Source organism: Lissotriton vulgaris, chromosome 3_1 (assembly GCF_964263255.1).
Source record: "Lissotriton vulgaris chromosome 3_1, aLisVul1.2, whole genome shotgun sequence".
NCBI classification, from domain to species: Eukaryota; Metazoa; Chordata; class Amphibia; order Caudata; family Salamandridae; genus Lissotriton; species Lissotriton vulgaris.
Genome location: NC_141689.1, coordinates 1,948,107,881 through 1,948,134,467, shown reverse-complemented (window position 1 = coordinate 1,948,134,467; position 26,587 = coordinate 1,948,107,881). Strand labels below are relative to the sequence as shown.

General features: G+C 40.9%; 1 protein-coding gene across 1 annotated transcript in view; it reads right to left on the bottom strand.

The window, feature by feature from the left end:
• The window catches only part of GALNTL6 (polypeptide N-acetylgalactosaminyltransferase like 6), a 2,516,565-nt gene that overhangs the window by 1,877,831 nt on the left and 612,147 nt on the right, over positions 1–26,587 (bottom strand). Inside the window, exon 3 of the mRNA XM_086962433.1 lies at positions 14,376–14,483. Within this exon, the coding sequence (XP_086818559.1) occupies positions 14,376–14,483 (108 nt within the window). The remainder of the gene's footprint in view (positions 1–14,375; positions 14,484–26,587) is intronic.

Genomic DNA, 26,587 nt, shown 5'->3' with positions numbered 1-26,587 from the left:
TCCATCATCGTTCTTTAGCTCACTGCGCCAACTCAGTTCAGACCCAGCTATATGCAAATCAGTCTTGACCCCATGCCTCTTGGGAACAGTCCAGCCCGAACTGCCAAGCCAGGTCTTCCATGAACTGGTAACCAGCATCCTGGGACTGGTTTCCATGGTAACACCCCTCATCAGCCAGGCTAGCTTGAATCCAGTGGCAAAGTGAGCAAGGGGCCAACATCTGGCATACCTTGCCAACTTAGGGTGAACGAAGCAAACACAAGAAGATGATGGAGAGCTGAAACGTTCAAACTGGGTTCAAACTGGAATGGCATGGGGAGCAAAAAACAATGGATTTAGGCCCAGATCTCTGTACTGGGGTGAATGTATGACAGTGTTCTGCATTCTGTCCATCAATAGTTGTTTTTGCATTTGTCACCACGAGTGGAATGGGTATGCTGAGACATGGGTCCCGTACTCTCTACACCATTGGAGTCACGCTATCCTGGCTGATGAGGGGTGAAACCCCAAAACCGGTCCTAGGATGCTTCTTTCCAGTCCAAGTAGGCCTGGCAGTTTAGGCTCAACTGTTCTCATTGGGTGCAGGATCAAGACTGATTTGCATATGGCTGGGTTCAAACGGAATGGGGATTAAAAAAACAATGAATTTAGGCATAGATCTCTGTACTGGGGTGAATGTATGATATTGGTCTGCATTCTGTCCATAAAATGTTGGTTTTGCATTTGTCTGGATAAAGACAAACTTAGCATTGGTATAACTTGCTCTATTACCCATCCTCAGGTATCTTACCTTCCAAGTCCTTTCTGTGCTTCAATTGTCAACCCTGCTACTTAGCTAATCTAAGTCCCATCTGAAATAAATATATAACAAACATTTTTTTTAGATCAGTGCAGGAAATAATCCAATGCAGCCATTTGTTCATGTCAGTACAACCCACCACATTCTCAGGCATCTGCATACAGCTCTGTTGATGGACCCCAGTGATGTCTGATAACACAAGGGTAATGGCGATAAATGAGAATTTCACATTGACCACTCTCTGTTAGTTCAACAGTGATGGTCTAGTCTTGGGTGTTTGCTTTGTTGCAGAATATGCAGGAAATGAGTGAGTAACTTTCTGTACTATTACGAGTCACTGAAGGAAGCAGAGAGGATTTGATTAAGTTGTGCTTAAAACTAAGAGTAAATATTGCACTCTTGTGTAGGATGAAGTCAAGCACTGAGGAGAGAAATGCAAATGGCCGAGATGGTTCAGGATTCATTGTTTTCACAGTGCTGCAGATAATGTTGAAATGCATAGCTGTACATCAAGTACAGAGACTGATACAAGAGACTCACGATAAACTACTGCATGCCACAAGATTTGAGTCAAAATGCACCTTCTTCTCTGCAGTTTCAAACATATCTTAGAAGTGGCAAACGCCACTGACTTTGGTACCTCGAGCAGTGCACTCTCTTGTATATGAAATTGATGTATTCGGCCCACTGGGCTTTTGGTGCAGTGCACAGACATCCTTCACTGCCGCACACAGATGAAAGGAGTGAAAGGGAACTTTCCACTAGACTTATACCCAAGTTTGCTTCCTTACAATATATGGGAGAAAAGCTGGCCTAGGATGGTCACTGGTGACTTCCAACCACTCAAGGGGGCAGATGTACAAGCCCCTTGTGTAATTTCTGTGCCTTTTTGTGTCAATTTGTGACACAGTGGCGATGTAAAAGTGCGGGCCATTTACAAGGTGATGCCTCTAGGGGGATGCGTCACGTTGTAAAGCCCTGCGTCACATTATACCTGCATCAGGTTTAATGTATGCAGGGTGGGTGTTCCAATGCACTCATAGAAGTGACTCAGTGAAATCTACAATATATCTATGCCACTGTGTCAATATCTTACGCCTGCTTGGAGCAGGCATAAGGAGTGATGCAGCTCAATGAGGATAGGCATCCCCATGTATTGCTGGAGTTGCATCGTGCTTGCGGCCCAACTCCAGCAATGCGTGACTTTTGCATCAACAGATGCATCCAAATTTCAGACGCATCTGTCAATCTTTGCGCCATGGTTCACCATATTGTAAATACGTCACATCCATGGTGGCGCAAGGGTTTCTTAGGGTGTTATATTATGTTATGTTAAATATATTTCTTAAGCGCAGCGGTTACCTGAGCGTTCCCTGGAGCTAGCTACCGCTTTCGATCTGAGAGGTATGTGATGACCTATGTAGTGAAAAGTCAGGTTTTCAGTCCTTTCCTAAATGTCATCAGCTCAGTGGCATTCTGAAGATGGAAAGGAAGCTCATTCCACGCCCTTGCAGCACATGTGATGAAGTTTCTTCCACACGAGTTGACTTTTTTAACAGGTGGTATAACCACCACTTTGGCTCCAGAGGAGCGAAAAGCTCTTCTGGGGATGTACCATTGAAAACGCTGTTTCCAGTGGTCCGGGCTTATTCCTTGAAGGGCTTTGAAAACTGTGCACAGGGATTTAAATTGAATCTGTTCTTTGACTGGGAGCCAGTGTAGCCTTTCTATTTCTTTTGTGACAGAAGCAAACTTTGGTATTCCGGTCAGCAGTCTAGCTGCAACATTTTGCACGAGCTGGAGTTTGTTTAAGTGTTTCCTTTGGATATTTAAATAGAGGCTGTTACAGTAGTCCACACGCGACAGGATTAGAGATGTAATAATATTATTTTCTTAATCATTTTTCGGAGATGGAGATGGTCCCAAACGGTAAGTTTTTTGTCGACTACGACCCCCAGGTTTTTTGCTTTCCTAGTTGGTTCAGGGAGAGTCCCTAGTTCTAACGGCCACCAAGCTGAGGTCCAAAAGTTAGCATTATTTCCCAAAATAAGGAGCTCCGTTTTGCTGGAATTTAACTTCAGGCAGTTCATGGTCATCCACATCTTGACCGCTTTCATGCAATCATGGAGCTTTTCCCTTTATCTGCCTTCTGACCAGGTCGTAAAGACACCACACTTTGCGTGTCATCCGCGTACGATGTCAGCAGAAATCCGAAGGGTGTAAAGGGAAACTTTCTTGTAAATCTGCCCCGTGTTGTTTAAGTTTTATATGGACTGGAAGATATTCTTCGGGTCAGGGCTCAGATTTTATTAATCAAGCAAGAAGGGGCCCTTTTGTCCTGGGTGATTTGTGTTCACCAAAACACAATATAGAAGTTGCTATGCTTTCTTTGGCGCCCAGAAATGTGGTCATTGGCTTTACATCCAGAACCAATGTATTGGAGTTTGTTGTGGCAAAATCAGGCTCTCTGCTAAATGTACTTAAATTTATCAGGAAATACTTTGGGGCATATTACCAACAACTAGCGATAATCATCGCTATGTTGGTTTAGCGGCAATATTTTTATCGCCGAGCTGCGGCGATTTTTATCGCTTAGGTACCTTGCTATTATCAAGGTTTATCTCCTAAGTGATAAAAATCGGCCAAAATGCATGAATATCGCTGAAAAGTCAGCGATATTCATGCATTACCGAGCTAATGATCTTAGCCATGTTATCCACCTACCATCGGATAACATGGCTAAGAACTGCTCAGGGGCAGGTGTTTAGCACGAATATCTCTAAAATTTGGTAATAGGAGATAGCGATGTTAGCAACTGTTTCCAGTCGCTAACATCTTGGCACACCCACTTTCCATGTCATTAGTGATAAATATCACTGACATGCAAAGCGGGGCCCAAGATGGTCGCTATCTCCTTCTAGCTGTCGCTAACTGGTGTTAGCAACAGCTAGGTAATAGGGAGATAATTTTATCTCCGCTTTCTTGGCTTTTAAAGCCAAAAAAGCGGAGATAAAACCCCTTGATAATATGCCCCTTTGTTTTTTCCCACCTTTGTTCGTCAGAATCCCTGAAGCCAAACCACAGTCGATTTTCAGACACATGAAATTAAAGTTATCGTTGCACAAAAAGTACTTCACAGATGAGGCTTAATGAAGTGAGGTTTTACAAGTCACATGATAATCATGATTAATGTGCTTATGCAGCCCCGTTGTTCCTGTAAAATAAATGCTTGATTACAATAGGTGCTTCTCTCTGATTAAACGTTTCACGCATTTCTGATCAATTTATACCTATTATCATGTCCCTGTTTGTTTAACCAGCATGACATTCGGAAGTCATAACCGAGATGCTGGCTGAATGTAAAATTAATGCAATGCTTTCGAAATCAAGGGGCCTCGTCACCCTTACGAACCAAAATCAGATCAGCATGCCTCTTTCATGTTAATTACAGCTCAGCTCCCTGTAGGTAATCAAGCTCGCAACATGGACCATAGATACTGCTAAATGACCTGTGAGAAATGTCTCTGCAAATATTTTGGTGCTCGCTCTTTGCGACTGGACATATACAAGCTTAAGAAGCAGAACCATTTGAGATCTCATTCCTATAGGTGGAGATGGATAATTTATCACCTGGATATGGAAATGCGGAATTACCATGGTATTATAAGGTGTCCTTAAGAAAAGGGGAATAACTCAGAAAGTTCAGTATCACACAGGTTATTCACACTTTTTGGCTCATTTTTCCAACGCACAATTTACCTGTGTATTTCCTGGTGATTTGCACTAGGGGTCAGGGAGAAGGCAGTGGAGCTGCTGTCTCTAGCGCCTCGAAATTCGAAATTAAGATTTGTCCAGAAGCACATATTTATACATAAAGCCGGATTACCTAACTCTTGTATTGAAATCCTTAGTGATTGGTACTACAGTTTATAGTCAGATTTCACCTCCAGAAAAGAGACTGTAATTTTATGAAATATGTTGATATTTTGGTACCTTTCTACAAATAATAGACCCAGTGGCCCAACCATAAGGGAAACATCCTTTACAATGCAACTTTTACCACGCAGTGCCTTTACGGCGCAACTTTTACAACGCAAACCATTACAACACATTGCGCTGGGGGGCGCTCTAGGATAGGGAATAGGTTTAATTTACTATCCAACACCTTCCTTACTATCAACGGGGACTGAAGTTGGAATGGTAAATTAAACTCTTCACTATCCAGCGCCCCAAAGCACTATGCGTTGTAAAGGCATGCGTTGTAAAAAACGCGTTGTAAAGGCATGCGTGGTAAAAGCATGCGTTGTAACGTCATACATCCATCCATAATGCAGGCTGTGGAAGGGATAGATAGAGAATTCGTCTTTAGCACTCCTGACCTGTAGCTCTCTGTAATAACGTTTATAAAAGCAAATTCTAAGCAGAATGTTCAAAGACCCAGTCGTCCTTACGGATGTATATTGTGCTTGATTTTTACTTCAACATCTAGCGGAAAAAAATTGTAATAAAATTGTTGCGGTGGGACTATGAAGCTTCTCACTCTGTCTCTCCCTGTCTTTCTCCTTGAAAAATTGCCTTATTTATTAAACAGCTAGATCAAGAGTTGTAATAAAAACAAATGCCTCCTTGTAGAAGGTTTTAGTCAGAAGAGTGGTGTTCATTTCTCAAAAACCAAGAATTGCACACTCAGGCAATGCATGTGTGCTGAATTGCACAGAACACATCATGTGGGGAATATTTCTGAGTTTGTCTAGTCATGGACATTTCCAGAGGAAGAGTATGCTTTCTGTACAAATCCTATACAAGGCAGTGGCAACTCACTGCTACATCATAGAGGACGGCTGTCCATTGAGCAAGTCAGCCTAAATGAGATTACAGCTGCATTTAGCCAATAATAATAGACATGGCTCTACTCTGCTTGTCCCCTCCTGCACATGCTGCACAGGAAATGTGGTTACTGTGTTGCTTGAGAAATTATTTAATCTCCTCTTATCTCTAAATGGAACTAGGCAGTGCAAAGTCATGTTGCTGTAATTAGGGCAGTGTAGGGTTGGGAATGTCAGGAACAATAGCCTTTGTCATTCCTCTATTAATATGTGTAGGAAATCCTCCCATTTTGCCTTTTGCTGGATGGTTATTTTAGCTGGCTTTGGAACTCTATTCACTCTGCCATTGCTAAATAGTAATAAAGTGTCTGCGCTCCCCCTCTAAACATGGTTGAACTGGTATATTCCTAATTGGCCAATTTAACTTACCTATAAGTCCCTACCATGTTAGATGTTCAGAACATCTAACCTGGGCTTCTATTGGAATTCTGTAACGCATATTAGCAAGCCCATTATCGCCATTTTAGCGGCAGTTTCCTGCCGCTAAAACTGCAATAATTTTAACAAGGTTCTTGCTAATATGCCCCTAAGTCAGAAGGTAATATCTTTGACCAACACAAAACTAGTTGGTTTATCCAACCATCATTCTATCACTGCCATCCTCAAAAAGCTACAACTATTAGTGGTACTTTGTGCTCCTTGGGGCTATATTTACTTAACACCCCCATATTAGTTTTTTGCCAATCTGGTGTCACATTTTCATTAACTGTTATTTTTTAATATGGGTCTATTTTTCTAATTTATTTGGGGATTTTTTCATGTTTTTAATTTTGACTTTATTGCTTTAACGGTGCTACACAAATACTTTACACATTACCCTAAGTTAAGCCATCTGTCCTGTTTCACAGCAACCAGGGGTATAAGCTCAGGTTAAGTTAGTGACTGAGGGTCAACCTTAACAAGGGCTGTGAATATTTCTTGACATGTGTAATCACACATCCCAAATAATCTGTTTCTTACTGAACAGTTTTGTAAGAGAATACTAATAAGCCAAGGGTGCTTAACTTATGAAGGTTGTTGCAGGTGGCTGGGCACTGGCACTCATTTTTGTAGACCTACCCTTACTTTTCATAAACAGAATTTGACACATCGCAAAAGATATAAAGGCATAAAATCAAGTAAGCAGAAGAACAGAAAACAGGAAAACAGTGATAAAAGAACACAGCAGGAATAAATAGAACCTCAAGAGTGAAATAAATTAGCAGAAAGGAAAGGGTTGTGGAAGAAGGAGGTATGTACTGCAATCAAATCGAGACAACTCAGCCATTTGGCAACCAAGGCATACCGTCCTTAACACTGACGGCAGGCTCCTAAAAACATGATGTGCCCCTGCCCTTATTTATTTATTTTTATCGCTTAAGCACTCTGTCAGTCTTCTTCCAGGTGAAAGGCTCATGTGCAGAGTGATGGACATTGCTGAAGAGGGAGCTCATTAAAAAGTGGACATCCTTTAAACTAGGACTACCACCCCTTTGTCCAGCACAACAGTTGTTTGCTGATGATTAAATAACAGGTTGTATACTGGCCCTCCCTGGCCAATTACTGTATTAATTTATGACTGGGATACTTCATTCCCCACACAGTGAGGGATACATGCATGTGTAGAATGCCATTGCATATATGAGCAGTATGGTTCCGTCAATGCCTACATAGAATAAAAGGGTGTGGCTAAGTGAGATGATCGAATAGTCTCGAAATATATTTAAAAAGTTGGACATTTACTTTTACGTTTTCCATGTCCTGGTAGTGAAAAATCCTTGCATTTGTTTTTCACTACTACAAGGCCTACCTCTCCGATAGACTAACATTGGAATTACCTCATTACATTTTGTAAGTGTAATTTCCAAATGGTGAAAGGTAATTGGTTCAATTTTGGTGTCCTTGTTATCCCAATGTAAAATCCAAACTTATGGTGAAGTCAGATTTTAAATTGCGATTCTGAAAATGGCACCTTTAGAAAGTTGTCCTTTTCTAACTTTAGTCTTTTAGTGCCTTCAGTTAGTCGCTGAGTCACATGACTGGGTGTTGTTGGCATTGGGGCTTTATGTATTCCTCCTAGACAGCCACACACAATGGGAGCTTAGGTGTGACTGGATGGACCATCACTGGCAGGATGGACGGAGGAGCTGGGCACAGTCCCACCTCTCTACTTGCCAAACAGCTTGCAACCCCTATCAGTTCTATTCTTAACCACATCGCTGCTGTGGTTATTTTTCCCCTGTGCTGGAAATTGCTATTCTCCTATATTCATGACGAGCTCAGCTCGTCATCAGCACAGCTCAACTGTGCCTCATGACGAGCTGAGCTCGTCATGAGCATGGAAGGGGTTAATCTTTCGCTGAACAAAGGTCAAATCCCTACTGAGTGGAAGGCAGCACAAATAATTCCTTTACGTAAGAACCTCAGGGGCCCAATGGATGAACTTGCCAACTATCGACCTATCTCACTGTTACCTCTCCTGAGCAAGATTTTAGAAAATCATATTAATAAACATCTTTTGGACTTTTGTCGAGGCCTCAGCCTGTCTTGACCCATCTCAGTTTGGTTTTAGACCCAGACATAGTACAGAGTCAGCACTGATTGCCGTCATGGACAACATCAGACAGTCTCTGGACAATGGACAGGCAGTTCTACTTGTTTTGCTTGACCTATCGGCGGTTTTTGACACTGTCTCACGCCAGACCCTGCTCAGGTGACTCAGTGAAATTGGTATTCAAGGAATTGACTTACAATTGATGCTGAATTTTCTCTCGCATTGAACTCAGACCATCAATTTAGGCTACTTCCACTCTGAGACCACGGAACAAACTAAAGGACTACCCCAGGGATCTTGTCTCAGTCCCACTTTATTTAACATACATGTGGCTCCTTTGGCAGGTTTACTTGGGAAGTTAGGTTTTATACCTATATCCTATACTGACGATACACAACTCCTACTATCCTTTGATAAACACAACCCCAATGCTCAGTCCTTCTTCTCAGAAGGTATGATAGCCATTGCTAGCTGGATGAGGCTCCATTTTCTCCAGCTCAATGCGGGAAAAAGATAAATCATGCTGTTCAGTGATGCTCCTTTGAGATGGTCTCCGAGCTAGTGGCCAACGGCATTGGGATCCGTACCGGCGCCCAAGACCGTGGTCAAAAATCGAGGTGTTCTTGGACAAGAAATTAATTTTGAAGGAACAGGCTTCTACCACCATTGGCGCCTGTTTACATGCCTTAGGCCTTCTGCGAAGAGTATTTCCTTTCTCCCTTTGTCCACTCTGAAAACCCTTATCCAGACACTAGTACTAAGTTGTCTAGACTATTGCAATGCTCTGCTGATTTCTGCCAGTGAAGCATCATTGATAAAATTGCAAGTGGTCTCAAATTGCAAGTGGTCCAAAACATCACAGTCCGACTGGTCTCCAATGTCCCTTCCCTTATGTCCTCCCTTCCCCTTTTCCAGCGATTTCATTGGCTGCCAGTGCGGAAGCAGATCCATTTCAAGATCTGCTGCATTGTGAACGAATCTCGAAATGGTAAAGAGCCCGGATATTTGGCAGAGAAACTCACAAAATACCAGCTTTGCAGGGCATTACGCTCAGGGACCAAATCTCTACTTGTGGTCCCACGATGTAAAAGATCTCGGCTACGTGGTAAAGCTTTCTTCCACTTAGCCCCTACCTTCTGGAATCAATTACCTATCCATTTGCGGGAGTGCTCCAATCACCTGCAGTTCTGTAGGCTTCTGAATACTACATTGTTTTAATCTGTTAATTTTCTCTGTATAACATAAGCAATTCACTAGCGCGGAGATACCCCTTGGGGTGATTCAGGCGCTTTATAAATCATAAATCAAATAGGCTGTGCCGTACCTCCACAAGAAAGGTCTGTATCCCCCTGCAGTTATTCTTGAGCCAGGAAAGGGAAGGCAGGATTCCTGGGGACTTGAAAGCTTTGGAAGCTTCTTCCCCACTTCAAGGGCACAACTGGATTTAAATACTGGACCTCAGACACTGCCACTTTAGTACTTGTCTGGACCTGTTGATACTCTACTAGGAAGAAGGACTCTTGTACTGCTACAATGACTGCCATTCTGCTGGACTGCTCCTCTGAAGGAACTGCTGCTTTGCGTGCTGACCTGATGCCTGCTTACCTCTTGCCTGAATGAGATTGACTTGACCTGCATCTCTTGAACCCAGAAACCAGACTGACTCAAAGGGCTAGTTGGCTGACCTCCTGATTTGAAACCTCATGAACATAAACGGCTTCTTACAAACTTGCATCAGCACCCACATGCCATCATCTGTGGGTCTACCCTGCCAAGTCGTACCAGCCCAGTCCGAGACCCTTGGAAGTGACCTTAAAGTGCTTTGTCAACCTCTCTGCATGCAGACCAAACCCGCAGCTGAACCGATGCATCGTTGCTGCTGCATGGATAGGACTTGTCTCAAAAGACCCACATTGAGCTCTTTGGAACCTCCACATCGCATTGACTGTGCGAGGCACCCTTGGCAGAGACCTTCAGATCTCTCATTGATGGCAGCCTTGACGATGATGACAGACTCTGCATCGTAGCCTTGCAGCACTTTGGAACTGAGGCATCACCGAGAATGCACCCTGTATCCTCAACTTCGGCTGGTTGATTCATCTTCTATGAGGAGCCACACAATGCTCCTCAAACAAGGATTTAAGGTACTTTGGGGCTTATTTACAATAGAAGTGGTGGAGTGTCATGCTAGCCTCCTTGGCTTAACGCTGCACTTCGCCACTTCTGAAAGGCAGAGCTGCAAAATATTTACAACAAGATGGGCAGCTCTGCATTTCCCCCTGCGCTAACGCTAAATTTAGCTGCCTATCGCTAATGTAGGCACCCTTGCACCATAGTGCAAGTGTGTCTGTGTTGCAGGGAAAGATTGTTTATGTGCAGGAAGGTGTCCTTTCTTGCACAGAAACAAGCTTTAAAGGGCGTTTTGTAACATCTATGTGTGCTTCTTAATGCAGCACACACAGAAGTTGCAAAACGTCATATTGTTTAAATGATTGTTTAGGTGCAAGAAGGGACACCTCCTGCAACTAAACAATCGATGGAATGTTGCTGTGACCATATGTGCTGCACAATGCAGCACACATGAAAACAGCTAAATTGAAGAGAAATTGAACATTTCTCCTCGTTTCACAAGGGTAAAACCAACTTTCCCTTGTCTTACTTTTGGCGTGGCCCCATATTTATGCCACCCTTGTAAATGTGGGGCAGCATTAAAATCAATGGGTGTTGCGGGGGAACGCCCACTGCACCACTTATTGCCCTCCCCTTTCACGCTAAGTATAGCCTTAATTACAAGGCAGCATTAAGCCAGATTGAGTGGCTTAACGCTGCCTTGTAAATAAGGCACAGACCCTAACGCCACCACAATGTTGTGAAAAGTGATGTTGTGGTGGTGATAGGGGCTTGTAAATATGCCCTTTTGTTCAGCTGGCCTAAAGGAGTCCATGTAGCCGGACCATGCTCCAATGCGGTTTGCCTGAACTTGTGACTTTATCACAGTCTTGTGTGACCAGCTATGCACAGTGGCACTATGGGCTTTTCAGCACTATTTGTACTTACATCATTAAAATTGAATATCTCTGGTTCTACTGATTGGATTTTTGTCATTTTTGGTCTTGTAATATTTATTAAAGAAATTTCTATTTTTATTAGTTAGTGTGGGCCTTTTTGTGGTGTTTTTACTGTTTTATTGTTTGAAGTGTTGCACTAATACTACACACATTGTCTCTAAGCTTAGCCTGACGGGTCTGCACCAAGCTACCGAGGGCTTGAGCACAAGTTAGTATGGGGTTTGCTTGTGTCTTACCCTGAAAGGGATTGTGGTTGCTGTTTGACCTAGGCTCATACCCAAGTCAACCATCAGCCCAATTTCTCACAACAACGAATGTGCACAACATTTGTGTCATTGGCAATAGCACAGTAGGAACATTGTTCAAGCCTGGATTGTGTGGCCAAAATGTATTCTTTTTATTTCAAAATCTGGACCTAAAGCCTCTATGGATTTTTTTTTTCTCCTTCATGTTCAATTTCACTCAGAGGCCGTTCTACCTGTAGAAAGGTGTCACAAGCCTGACGCTTAATGGCTCCCGGAAAAAGAATTACGCTCACCAATGTATCTAGTGTACCGCAGACAGTTTGAACCAGAGATCCTCTGTAGGAAGAGTTCTGATGTGCTGCCTTGCCTAAGACCAACTAGATGACACTGCATGCTCTGATAAGTTTTTTCAGTAAGTGTCTTTCAGTTGCTTAAAACCTCATGATATTGTTTTCATTTACATCTCAAAAACATGATAATTCTGCCCGGTTTAAAGGCTTTGGTGGTTGCCATGATTCTAACGTTGCATCTGAAACAACCACATTTTCAGTATAGAAAACAACAATGTACAATGCAATGTGAACAGTATTTCACAACACATCATACGTTTCGTCCTAAATCACAATGAGAGATGAGGGCCTGCCCCTTCAGATTGTGAATCTAAATGAAAGGTGTCAAATGCTGAAAGAAAATGCTTAGGCAACTATGATTTGAAGAAGTATGTTTACAATGGGGGTGTTAAAATGAAAATGCCTAAAGACAGATAGGAATTAGAATATTTATTGTATCAAAAGATTGAAAAAACACATAAAAGACATTTTAATCTAATATTGATATATAATATAGTCAATACAAATAGTGTTTTGTCATAATGTTATAATGAAAACATCTACACATTCATACGGCTTCACTCAATCTTTGTTATTTTTTTCTTTGTGTAATATTTCATTATCAACTTAATGCATGAACATGTTAAGGTTTGATTCTCACAATATAAAGATAATCTTCCATAATACATTGAATGACAACATGAACCATTTAAATCTATTTGATAATATTCTCAATCCTTCTTCAATGAAATGTTGTCTCATGCATTGTAGGCTGTATGAATTAAAATATGTTATCCAACATGGCTTTGTGATACCCTCTCTATCCACGTTTCGCCTAGTTAGCCTCCATCAGGAAGCCATGGATAATAGAAAAATCACACTGTAATAAAGAAAATCTGGGTAAAGGTTCCAAAAACCCTCCAAAATATTTCAATCACATTCCAACTGTGCTACCTTATATCGCATAAGATCAAGCAGTGTAGATAGTTCCAAGTCATATTTCTATTGTGCCAACTTATATCTCCCATTTATAGTTAAACACTCTATGTACATGGGTATAGCCACGTCCTTGTCCATATAACCAGAAGTAAAAAACGAAATACCAACCTGATATTTGTCACCCGTCAATCTACCATGAATAAGAAGATCAGTCAAATTATTAATTCCAATTAACACATCTTGAAATGCGGAAAGAAAAAGATAACAACACATACCCAAACCCCTGTTTGCACACAGGAGGAATAAGAACCTTAAGGTTCAAATTGTCAGTTCATGTATGATACAAAGAAAGCGTGCTATCCAAACAACCATACATTACCTGCAGGCAATTTCAATTGTACTATGTGTGAAGCTGGCGACTTTGCCATTGACACATCCACACGGAAAATCTATGAATATAATGTCAACTTGATAAGCCTCACAAATTGTAGAAAAAGTAACATCATATACTTACTTCTGTGTCCCTGCAAACTTGGCCATGGGGAAAACCTCACTTACCATGGCCACTAGGATGACAGAACATCCATTAGCCATACAAACAAAAAACTAACTGCACCTCTAGTCAAGCCCTATATAGAGGCATCACATACATCGGATGACATGCAATGGATAATTTTTAGGAAAAATCCATATGAAAACAGGTAATTTACATATGCTACATGTGTTTTTAATTGATTTTTCTATTATCCCTGGCTTCCTGATGAAGGTTAAATAAACAAAACTCATGTAGGAATTTAATTACGAAGCAAAGTTGTATAACAAATATTAATTCATACAGCCCACACTGCATCATACACCATTTTATTGAACAAGGATTGAGAATATCATAAAATAGATTTAAATGGTTCACACGTTTTCATTCTGTGAATTATAGAAAATTATGTTTTCATTGTGGAATCAAACCTTAACATGTTCATGCATTAAGTTGATAATGAAATATTACATATAGAAAAATAAAACAAAGGATGTGTAATACCATATGAATGCATAGAGGGTTCATTCATTATAAAGTTATGACAAAAGACAATATTTATTGACTGTATTATTTATCATTATTATAATAACATGTATGTATTTATGTGTTTTTTCTATCTTTTTATACCATATATATTCTTATTTCTATATCGGTTTACGCATTTTCATTTGGACACCCTCATAAGAAACAAATTTCTACAAATCATAGTTGCATAACCTTTTTCTTATTCAGTTGTTCTTTAGCAAATTTACCTAGTATCAGGGGAACTCCTTTTTTTATACAATTGTGAGATGCGTTAAGATTAGAACAGTATCTCGCAACACATTCCGAGGGTGCTGTTTTCTCCGAACAAAAAGCAATTATTCACAATCTGAACTGGATGCATTGTGGCACTTATGTTAGAAGAGATAAGCTAAGTACCAAGGAAAAGATTAAATGATGACTTTAAGCATGATCAGTTCATAGCATGACTAGTGGAGTGGGGATAGTCACTATATGAACAGAACACCAGGAAAAGTAAAAAAAAAACACTAAACCTACCTGAGTAGACCGAGGGGAGCAGGGCTGAGGGTTCTTCATATAATATGTCTGCCATAACTGGTTTCTGTTCTTCTCATCAGCAAGCACTCTGGACAGCAGGGTGCACAGCTATAATGGAAAACAAGAAAAACAAGCATATTTACTTCTTAATGCCCAGAACGCATTGATGTATTTTTCAATAATTGATATCATATAATACATTTGTGACAAAGTAACCGCAAGAGAGTTTGCATTTTCGATTTCCTTACATAGCAGAAGTTGGCAAGGTCACTGATAATGTAGCAGTAGAAGAGAAGGTAAAAGCTTTTATACACTATTTTAAAACTTCCACAACTCAGTCTCACCTATTGACAAAGGAGAGTTACTGCCCCTAAATAGGTCTCACTCCTGGAAATTCGCAAGTTACATCCAACCCTGGAGTAAGACACAATTACTCACAGAAAATGCTTTTTGAATTAGGGCAAGATATTCAGGTGCAATTAACATTTAATGGAGGAAAAGGACAAAACTATTTGTAGGAAAATCTTTGTGACTTGGGCCTCCAGTGGTATAGCACAGGCGTCGACAAACAAATCACAGGTGAATGATACGATCCAAGTTAGTTAATGCTTTTCATGTTAAAATCATGACAATCCATTTGCACTGGAATATCGTAGTGTAATGAAGAGTTTGCTGATCCAGCGAAAAGTGTTTGAATATGCAAAGTATTACAGAATCTCGAGTAAATTCATCTTCCATTGGTTTTCTGAAGTACCACTAAAGAAAGTGGAATGCAGTATTTAAATTGTTAATACATTTCAGCGCTTATTCAGTACCAAGATCATTGATTAGATAAAAATAAAACTTTACATTTCAGACAAAATATTGCATATTCATTATTATGTCGGAAAAACAACGCAGATTCGAAAAATAAAATGTTTAATTATTCAGTTTCATAACATGGCAAGGATGTAGTACAGGGATATTATGTTCCTACCTATGAACTGGTTTCCATAAGTACATCGCAACAACTTCGAAACACATGTTTGAGGTGATAACTATCTTCTTGCATAACTTTTTGCAATGAGCATGAATCTTTATTTGTTGGACATATTTTACAAATCACTATATGAGATTCTCTAACTTTGAACTTAAACTCCTTTCATATTTTAGAGTAAATCTGACTAATGAGTAGATTGCATTAATTTGTGCTTGTGAATTGCTTTTACGGATTCAGAATTCATTTTACGAACTCTTGAGGAAAATTAAAATTTTCGGCTTGTAATCACAACCCCCTTACCCTAAAGGGAGGTCCCAAAATAATGTAATGGTGGAAGCTTTATTTTTTACATATCAAATTTGATTTGCCTTCATGGTACTATCTTGACGACATGTGTCTTAATGGTAAATTGACCCATTATTTTGAAATAAGAAGGTGTGACTGTAGTTATCTCCTGGTTTACTAAATCCCTGCACACAAGAGGTGCCCTAAAATAAAAATGTAGAAATACTGCATGCCAAGTAAGATTTAATCTAAAACATATTTTAATATTTTATTCAGCATACAGTAAAAATGGTAATGATATAATACATCAGCTCCACAATATTATTTCTGGGTATACTATTCAAGATAAGAAACAAACTTGTCATGTGAAATATGCGCCATATCCATTACGTTAAATGCCAGACCATCAACTGATGTGTGGGCGCACAACCCAGTGTTGTATGATCATATCAATACCAAGCCATCGGCTATGACCAGGAGCAGTGTAGCCCAAAGATGGACTTTGGTGCTGCCCAATTGGACCAATCTCTAATACATTTAAACAAGTTCAATATTCAGGACTGAAACATTCCTAACAAGAATGACAGACACAAGTTATAGTTTAGAAGGTGTATATAAGACATTAATAGGCAAAATACAGGAAATATGCCAATAGAGTTTTAGTAGCAAGCACACAAATCATCAATACAATGAGCATAGTAAAGTTCAATATGAAATCCAACATACATTCACCGGCTAAGGGTGGGAAATAGTGAGGTTTCAGTATACTGTGAAAAGCATATCCTCTTAAAGGACTTTAGATAATGGCTTCCATACGTTTCTGCACAAATGCATGGTTCTCAGAGTTTACACCAATGATGAACAAGGAAGAAAAAACATTTTTCTACACAATATATTCTCACAGTAGCATTATGTTACATTTAGTCATTCTTTCAATTTATTCAAGCATGCAAATATATAGATAATATAGTAATAACCTAAGACAGGTATCATGTCCTAATTAGGTACAGTATGGATGAAATCTCTGGAAACTCTCTCCGTTTATTAGTCTAAAGATTGCAATTCTGTATTTAGAACAAGGAAATAACAATAGTAATCATCACCTGGTTTATTCTGGCAGTGGTTCAAAATGGAGGAAACTGTAAATACAGCTACGGTAGTATAACCTCAGTTTCTAATGAATTTAAAGGGAAAAAACAGCTTTCTAAATCCCCTCTCTGATGATTTCTGAATTATCACCTTATCTCTTTATTGCAGTACATCATTCAGTAACTATGGTTTCATCTCAGATTTTCCCAGATCCTTCGCAGCATCACAGAGATCACTTTGCATCTTTTTAACTTTTATGTCAAGACTTTTTTTCTCTCCATTCATTGCTGACAGCCCCTTGAGCCCACAGTCTATTTTACTGTTTGATTAAATTCTTTTGCAACGTTTTATCAAAAGAAGCACACATGCAATGCCAATTAGTATAACCAAAAGAGGCTTTATAATACGTTTTATAAATCCTACACCTACACTAGCAAGCCACAAACTCTGCCCTCTTTTGTGAGGAGTAAATCCAGGGCAAGGCAATTTGGCATAATCATAGCCCTCATGAAAAGAAATGATTTATTTAAGACCGTCAAGGCTCCCACAGTATTAGTAGCAAGCCGATGTACTAAAGTTGATAGCCTTCTAATCCTAACATAGTTCAGTGCAATTCCTAGAGGAGGTATAAGTGCTCCAAAGATATCATTAAGTTCTGCTTGAAACTTTGCTTAATATACTGCTCAAGAAGAAAATTTAGATTGTTAGTGTGATAGATCCTAAGGAAGACTAGGGTTGCGTAGCAACTACCTGCCAAGTTATGTGGTAAATAGAAATAAGCTGACTCACTGCATACATAATAGATGCCTTTAATATTCACTTCTAATTTGGAATCGGTTCTACCTTGAACTGAATAATTACGCTCACATTCACTCCATCCCACTTTCTTGACAGTCTCATTTCCTTCTTGCTTTCTCATTAAACATTGGGATCCTTTCTTAGCATTTCCAATGCTCAATCGTGGGGGTGGTTCCTTCAAAGTATCCTTGCCTTTTCCAAAAATACTATCTCCAAACATTTTCTTTTCTACTTTCTCTTAATCTATTCTTACCCCCTCATTCAGTTCATCTACGCACACCCTTTCATCGCTACTAATTCTACACGTTACATTGTGCATGCTTTGGTTAGTAGTGCTCATAATAGTTACAGAAGTAAAGTACTTCATCATATACTCAAGCCGATTCCTTGACGAGGTCTTGTAAGAATGAATAACCTGTTTAGTAGCCCTCAAATACATGTTTGCATCATTCACAATTGGCACATCTTCTAATGGCTTATCATAATTTGAATACAATAGTTTAATAGAATTTTGTTGATAAAAGAGATTTAGGAAAACAAAACAGCAAAATGACTATGGACTGGAGTATGAGGGATAAACATCTAACAGCCATCCAAACAGAGACAGAAATGACAACCACCAAAGCTACAGGCAAGAATGTTAGCTTAAATCCCTTCAAGAAAATATCAGAATCTCAGAATGCAGCAGTCAGTCCTCTTTGCTTTCTCCTGCAGTCACTACCAATGTTCCCTCTAATTAGTCTTCCTCGTGTGCGGCAACAGATTATTTGCATGCATACTTTTCTAGCTTATGTGCACAACCGAGTGATGAGATGTGCAACTAGGAAAATTGACTATCTACCACGTGAAGATTGATAACAAGCATTGGCAATGTCAATAGGTCTGGCTTATATTTGAACGCGCCTCCTTATTCATGAATGGGTTTAAGCATGATGACTTATTCTGTACCTAAACACATTCATGAATATAGAGGCACATTCAAATGTTGTTCATACTTGCACTCATGCATCTATTCATCACTGAGTCACTCTTGTATTCACCCATTTACAGAACCACATTAAAATGCATGCACAAACTCAGAAACATAGGCAACACAAATCAAAGAATAAAAACTGAAAAAGGAATGCCAGGCATATGCTTGCAATAACAAAATTAAACAAAGCAGCAGATGGCCATCTTACAATGGTTGGTACATAGTGTATTGCTTTACAGTCGCATCTGACTGCCACATTTAGAACCAACATGTTGGCCATTTTGCAATGTTAAGAGCAATTAAACCTTATGGACATTATTCTTCCATGGTGGTTTAGATGAAGTGGCTGTAAATGTTGCAGTACACTGCAGATGGAGTGAGCGCAAGCAAGCTGCGAATTAGAACTGTATTTGGAGGTGTAGCAGGTGTTAGTCATGAAAATAAAAAGAGAAGAAAGAAATAAATGAAAAGGGACCTGTAAATAGAACATGGAAAACTAGAGGGCTTGGCACTCAAATGCACTCATTTTCAGGTGACTGTGCACATATGGGCAAACAGTTGTCATTAACAGGGCAAGAGAGTCAATGATTGAATTGGTAGATATACCACTGCTATATATATATAAGTGGTATATATTTTTTATTACAAGATCCTGGCCAACAACTAAGCCTTTCCGACCTTCTGAAAAGATTCTAAAAATAATTATTACAGTGCAAATTGTGTACCCCTAAGGTTTGGCCACATTGTAATAAACACATAGTCTTGCCTAAACAAAATATATCTGGAGGCTTTAACATGGTGAAATACCAACTCACCCTTAAAGGCCTGCTAGTTTTAAAATGTGTATTTCATACTAAATAAAGCAGGTTTACTGCCTGTGCCAGAACTTTTCATAGGAGATAGATCAGACCTATGGTATATGAAATAACTTTTCCCAATGACCTAATCAGATCTATAGCTTTTGTGATTGGCTCATCACAGTACTAGAGGCAGGTAAGCTGTACTGAGCATAAGATTTATTAAAAGGCAACCATCAGGAAAAATTTAAATATATAAAAAAATTGCATATGTCTTTTTTTAACTATAAGAAGGCCTAGCAAGGACTATCATGTTGCAGATATTGTATATCAACGGTTTATTTGAGTCAAACGCCAATACCAAAACACTTGCCTACTACAGTAATCTATGAAATTCCATCCAACAATTCCCAATATAGACCTACTTGCATTAACAAATGCTTTCACAATAATCAAGCCTGTCTACTGCCTTTGTCATAACTTTTTATAATAAACAGATCAGACATACGGCATAAGACATAACTTTAGTGCACAAAACCTTAAACTAGTGAGCATAAAGTTAAGGAATTACAAATCTGATTTCAAATATCTGTTGATTCTCTCTCACACTTGTCAACATCATTAGAAATCAGAAAGACCACTGCAAATGATTCTAGTACTTGGAGTTTTCCTAAGCCTTTGTAGACTATAATCAGGGCCACTGGAATTAAGCAATGTTGTGGTTGCAGCATTTTCTGCATATTTAAGGTTTTTCTATGTTTGCCAGATAATCCATCCACTACTGCACAATCTCCAGATTTAAACAAAAAAAAGGTAAACACACCGCATAGGGGGCTCTTAAATGCCATGCCAGTCTCTCAAGTGAAACCCATTAACAAAAACATAGTATGTTTTGGTAACAATAACACAGTTGTGTTCAATTTCGCTCTCATCATCTGCCTCTAGTGTTGGCAATAGAGAAGCATGGTTTAGTGTGTTACACCTCTTAATTCAAACATTTTAGGCTGCCAAAATGATTCTCCTAGTGGGTTATGTGGCTGTTTATCAAATGTTGCATGAGGGTGAGGGACTATAACACTCAGTGTAGAAACCATTACTTTTCCTTCAGTTTGGTGAATTCTAAGGCTCACCTCTGCAACTGCTTTGAGTAAACCAAGCACTGCTGCTGGCACTGGGTGAAGAACAACTGAAAAGCACACAATAGGGCACTCTCCAAGAGCTTGTGTTCGTATAGGCCATAAACATCCATCTCTTTCATGGCAAAAAGAGTACAAATTCTTTAGTATTGCCTGGCATACCAGGAGCGGCTGGGATGCCAAGTACATTTTCGAGCTTCTAGAAGGGAATGCTTGAACGGTTTCATCATTCTATGTTACTGGGTCATTCGCATTAGTGTGCGTCAGCCTCAGTAAATGCTTCGCCACAAAGGAAAAGTTTGGGATCCATTGTCGGCAGTGGACAACCATGCCCAGGAACACCTGCACTTCTTAAGGATGGTCTCCATGTCTTCATGGTTCACTCACCTCACTCCCTGTTCATCCCTATCTGGTGCCCTAGATACATGATTTAATTCTGACAGTACTGTCATTTCTTGGGGAAATTTCATGCTCATTTTCATCAGGTGGTTGAGCAAAACAATTGTGTCTTGTTTACAAGATTCCATTGTCACTCAAAAGATCATAAATGTATCGAATCAGGGTTGAGCTTCATGGTAGTTGCACAGATTCTAGATGCTCTTTGAGTACCTAATTAAAATAAATTGGGCTTTTTGTATACCATTGAGGTGCATGACACCACACAAGAGTTTTCTCACGGAACCGAATGTGAAGAGAAATTGTCTCTCTTTGGGTAAGGCAACCGAAAAGAAGGCTTGATAGAGATCAATGACCATAAACCACTCGGTCTCTTGAATAATTTGGAATAAGATCACAGCAGGATTCCATATCACAGGATAGCGTGGAATGACAATTTGTTTAATTTTCTAGAGACCCTCAACTATCCTCCACTTTGATTTTTGAAAAGGACATGGTCGGTGAGTTACATGGAGACCTGATAACTTTCTTTAGAATTCCCTGTACTATTATCCTCTTAATGACAGGAGTGATTCCTGCAATGGCCTCAGAGGTCATATTGTATGGACTAGTTTAAGAGAAAAGAATGTTGTGTTGAAATGTGATCTTTAGGGGCTCAGTACCTTTAATCAATCCAATTTATTTTCCAGTGAAATCCTAGACATTCCCTTTAACTGTCTTCCTCGAATTGACTGGTAGGTCCTCCTTAGTAATGACTGGATGTAATCTGACAATTGACACCGCTGCTTGGGTCTCAATCCCAACTCTGTCCCGCCCACAGTAAATTATGTGGTTGAGTTTACAAAGAAGATCCCTTCCTAGCAAGTTCACATGACTTGAATTACAAACCACAAACTGATGTTGTTCTCTGATGTCTCTTTTTTTCCTGGGACCAGGCAGTAATTTGGTTGGTACACTGCTGATTGGTGATACCTACTACTTGTACTTCTTTCCTTGTGTGGGATAGGTTAGTGATATCAACTGTTCTAGCGGTCCAGCAAGGTGCTCCTGTGTCTCTTAGAAAAGATACAGGATATTTGGTAACTTCTTCAACCACATACGGTCAACTCTGGTCCACTTCCAGGACTGGATTATAACAACGCTCCAGCTTTCAGAGCTGTACTTTGTTGCAGCACTTTTTTGACTGTGTTGAGACGCCCTGCCAGTGTTCTAAGGTATTACCCGCCCGCTGCCTCAGCGGACATGCCAGCTTGTCTGCCCAGAGCCTCCGGTTGCTGAAGAGCGAGGTAAGCAACCCCCTCCTCCCCCCCACCCATTCGCGAGACAATATGGCGGCCCCCACTGTGTCCCAGCGCGCCTACAGGGCAGGGCGCCCAGGGATGCCAGGGGTGATCTTTGTTGCCTGTTTAAACAAATAATGGGCGCCCCCTCCCTGCAAAGCTCCGCCGCACTCGACACACTTGATATGGAACAGGATCCAAGGATGCCTGACCCCATCATGGCAGATAATGAAGACGTCTTCCCCCCCTTGCTGAACTTTGACTTACTCTACCCGTCCAGGACAGTGCCTACCCTTATGAGAACATCTGCAATTCCTTCGGACCATGGCTACCCAACCCCCCGCCACTCTTCTGACTATCCCTGAGCACACATGACCTCTATCCTGACAGCATAGTTCAAACATTATGTCCGACGCCCGGTGGAGGTGCTCTATCCAGCTAATGCGGAGATCGGCCTTGGCTCACCCCCTGACCATCACCTGCCCAGCCGTGCCTTGGGCACAGTTTCTCCCCTTCTCCCTGTCTCACCCATCCCCCCCTCTACTGGCAAAAATCTCACCCAGCGTTTTAACCTCAAGATGACACCTGAGAAGGAACGGACCTGCTTTTTTAATGACTCGGAGCAGATCCATGGGAACATTTACCGAACTACCTACCCCCTACCCCTCCCTGCTCTAAACCTCTCCACTTTCCTGCTACTGACCTCTGCCCTCACTTGTCCTGGCCCTAGTCCCCACCCTGTTTGCCTGTGATGGAGCTACCTAGTTTAGCTATAGGGGAGACAGGTCGGGGATTCCATCCTTGGACGTCACCTACCCAGTCGGTCTTTAGCCAGACTTCCTTCCCTCTCTTCTGTCATATCCTCCTGCATCCTCCCTCTATTTATGTCTCTCCTTCTCTCATCTATCAATGTATTTTGTCTGATGCCCGATGGAACTACCTTGTTTAGCTACAGGGGAGATGGGCCGTGGACTCCCTCCTTGGCTGTCACCTACTCGTCGGCCTTTAGACACACTTAATTTCATCTCTCCTTGTTGTCTCTTCGCCTATCCTCCCTTTCTCACCTTCCCCGTCCCCTCTCCTCTACGCTCCATTATTTTGCCCTCTATGGGGCATATAACAAGGGGGTTTATCTCCGCTTTTTTGGCTTTAAAAGCCAAGAAAGCGGAGATAAAATTATCTCCCTATTACCTAGCTGTTGCTAACACCAGTTAGCGACAGCTAGTAGGAGATAGCGACCATCTTGGGCCCCACTTTGCATGTCAGTGATATTTATCACTAATGACATGCAAAGTGGGCGTGCCAAGATTTTAGCGACTCGAAACAGTCGCTAACATCGCTATCTCCTATTACCAACTTATGGAGATATTCGCCTATGCGCGAATATCTCCAAAAGCTAACGCCTGCCCTGAGCAGTCCTTAGCCATGTTATCCAATGGGAGGTGGATAACATGGCTAAGAGCATTAGCTCGCTAATGCATGAATATCACTGACTTTTCAGCGATATTCATGCATTGCGGCCAATTTTTATCGCATTTGCGATAAACCTTGGTAATACCAAGGTTTATCTGCGATAAAAATCGCCGCAGCTCGGCGATAATTTTTTCACGCTAACCAAGCAATAGCGATAATTATGGTAATATGCCCCTATGTTCTTTAAATGTTTCCCATTGAGACCTAGCTATTTGGCCAAAGCCCAGTGGAGCTACCTGATAGCTATAGAGGAGATGGTTTTTGGGACTTCCCCCTCGACCGTCACCTACCCAGCCGAACTTTGGGCAGACTTTCCTTCGTCTTTATGCTGTATCTCCCTCCCACTTTACCCTTACCCCCTTCCCTTCTACATCTCACTTATCTCGTTCTCTATGCTCTTGTAGTTGTTTTTCTAGCAACTGATGTAAATTGAAACTGATGTAATCTTGTAATTTGTGGAACCTCATGTAAAGCTCTCTGACACCTCCGGGTCTAGCCTGCGCTATATAAAACTCTTAAAATACATAAATAAAATAAAATCTATACTAATATAATAAACAGAGAGCTCAAACCTTTGAGGCGAGTAATCTCAGGAACCACAGAACCAATCACAACACTGAATACAGCGTTGGAAAGGGCAGTTGCAGCAGAAGGACATAGGCTATGCAGACGCACCCCATATACATTTAAAAGGTAAAAGAACGTGCCAGCAAAGTAGTCTGTGTTGTGCTGTGGGCGTGGGCTGGGAGCGTGACAAACACTGGGAGCGTGTGGTAGGTCCTGCCCTTCATACCATGTCTCATATCGTGAGGTGTGGGCGTGTGCTGGGGGCGTGGGCGTGTGCGGGGCGCGGGATTACGGAATAATATTTCATTGTTTTTTCTTCCCAGGTTCTATACATTCCAGCTCCGGGTGTGCTTGCCCCGCGCTCCGAGTGACGTGCGCCTGCTTTACTGTATGGAGGTCAGGCATGGCGCTATTCCCAAGGGCCGGAAGGAGCGCAAACAGAGGCCATTGTGCAGGAAATATAATCTCGCCTTAACTTCCGGTGACGCCTGAAGCGCACACTGGAGATTTTCCACTTCTGTTGCGCATAGGCCTCGCGCCACGCACATCCGGACCCAAGGCCCGCCTCCACGGAAATAGCAAGAAAGGGACTATCCCTCTCCCGGGAATATGTGATGATATTCCCCAAACCAACATCCCGCATACCATCACTCCGCAATTTTTATAACGCAGGAATATTACTCCGCAAAGACATCATTTCTAAACATTTTACAACGCATATGACTTTATCATGCATGCCATTATAACGCAAATGCATGTGTGGTAAAGTCATATACATTGTAAAAATACATTATTAAAACATCAAATATATGTTTGTATATATGTGTATTCATATATATACACATTTTTTAAATTTAATTAATAGATTTATTCTTTTAAAATGCATTATTTATATTATTTTTATTTATTATTTTATTTTATTACCCTTTACACCCTAAAAACGAATCCCACCCTGCTCCCTTTAAATACCCCTGCACCCCATAATCATAACCCACCCTTACTCCTTAAAATACCCCAACACCCTTAAACACTAACCCATCTTAACCCTATAAATATACCCTGTACCCAAAACCCAAACCTATCCCTAAACCCTAAAAATACCCTTGTAGCCCAAATCCCAAACCTAGCCCTGAACCCTATAAATAAATCTGTACCTCAAAACCCAAACCTACCTCTGAACCCTAAAAATACCCCTGTACCCCAAACCTAGCCCTGAACCCTAAAAATACACCTGTACCCCCAAACCTACCCCTGAAACCTAAAATACCCCTCTACCCCAAAACCCAAACCTAGCCCTAAACTCTTAAAATACCACTGCGCCCCAAAACCCAAACCTACCCCTGAACCCTTAAAACACCCCTGTACCCCAAAACTCAAATCTAGCCCTGAACCCTAAAAATAACCCTGTACCCCAAAACCCAAACCTACCCCGAACCCTAAAATACCCCCGTACCCCAAAACCCAAACCTAGCCCTGAACCCTAAAAATACCCCTGTACCCCAAAACCCAAACCTAGACCTGAACCCTTAAAATACCCCTGTAACCCAAAACCCAAACCTACCCCTGAACCCTAAAAATGCCCATATACCCCAAAACCCAAACCCAGCACTGAACCCTAAAAATACCCCTGTACCCCAAAACCCATACCTATCCCTAAATCCTAAAACTACCCCTGTACCCCATAACCCAAAACTATATCTGAACCCTTAAAATACCCAAACACCCCAAAACATATACCTCAGTACCTCAAAACATATACCCCTATACCCATACTTACCTTATCCAAACATTAAAAAAAAACATGCTTTTACCATGCAACGAATTTTGTTGTAAATGTATGCGTGGTAAAAGCATATAAAATGTAATGCCATGCATTATAATGGCATTGCGGAGTCATGGTACTTTCGCAATGAAAGTGTGCGGAGTGATGGTATGCGGAAAGAAAGTTCCGGAATAATGGGTGTTTACCCTTCCCCGCTAAGTATATTGGTGGCACGGCGGCCCACATCTCCAGCAACATACTCATGTTTTTTCACCACCCATTTGAAAAATACACAGGTCTCTCTCATTGATGGCCAGCACCGACATACACTTTTAGACACATCTCCCGCCACAAGTTCTAGAATTGCGAACTTTAGAGCTGGGGAGCTAAGTTCGAATCTCTGCATCAGCTCATCATCCTGTGATTCCAGGCTAATCGCTTTGTCTCCCCGTGCCTACAAGAATGAATGTGTTCTTCTGTAATGTAAATTGTGCTCATGCCATGTTGTTGAATTTGCACTTTATAATATTGCAAGGAAAAATAAAGTAGGGAAACTCGAGTTCACACACTACTGAACGCGCACTCTTAAGTGCATCAGCAGTGCACTGTGAATCGGAGTGTTTCACAGGCCAATCACAGATAAGAAATGCTATCAAACTGAAATCCTACAAAACAAT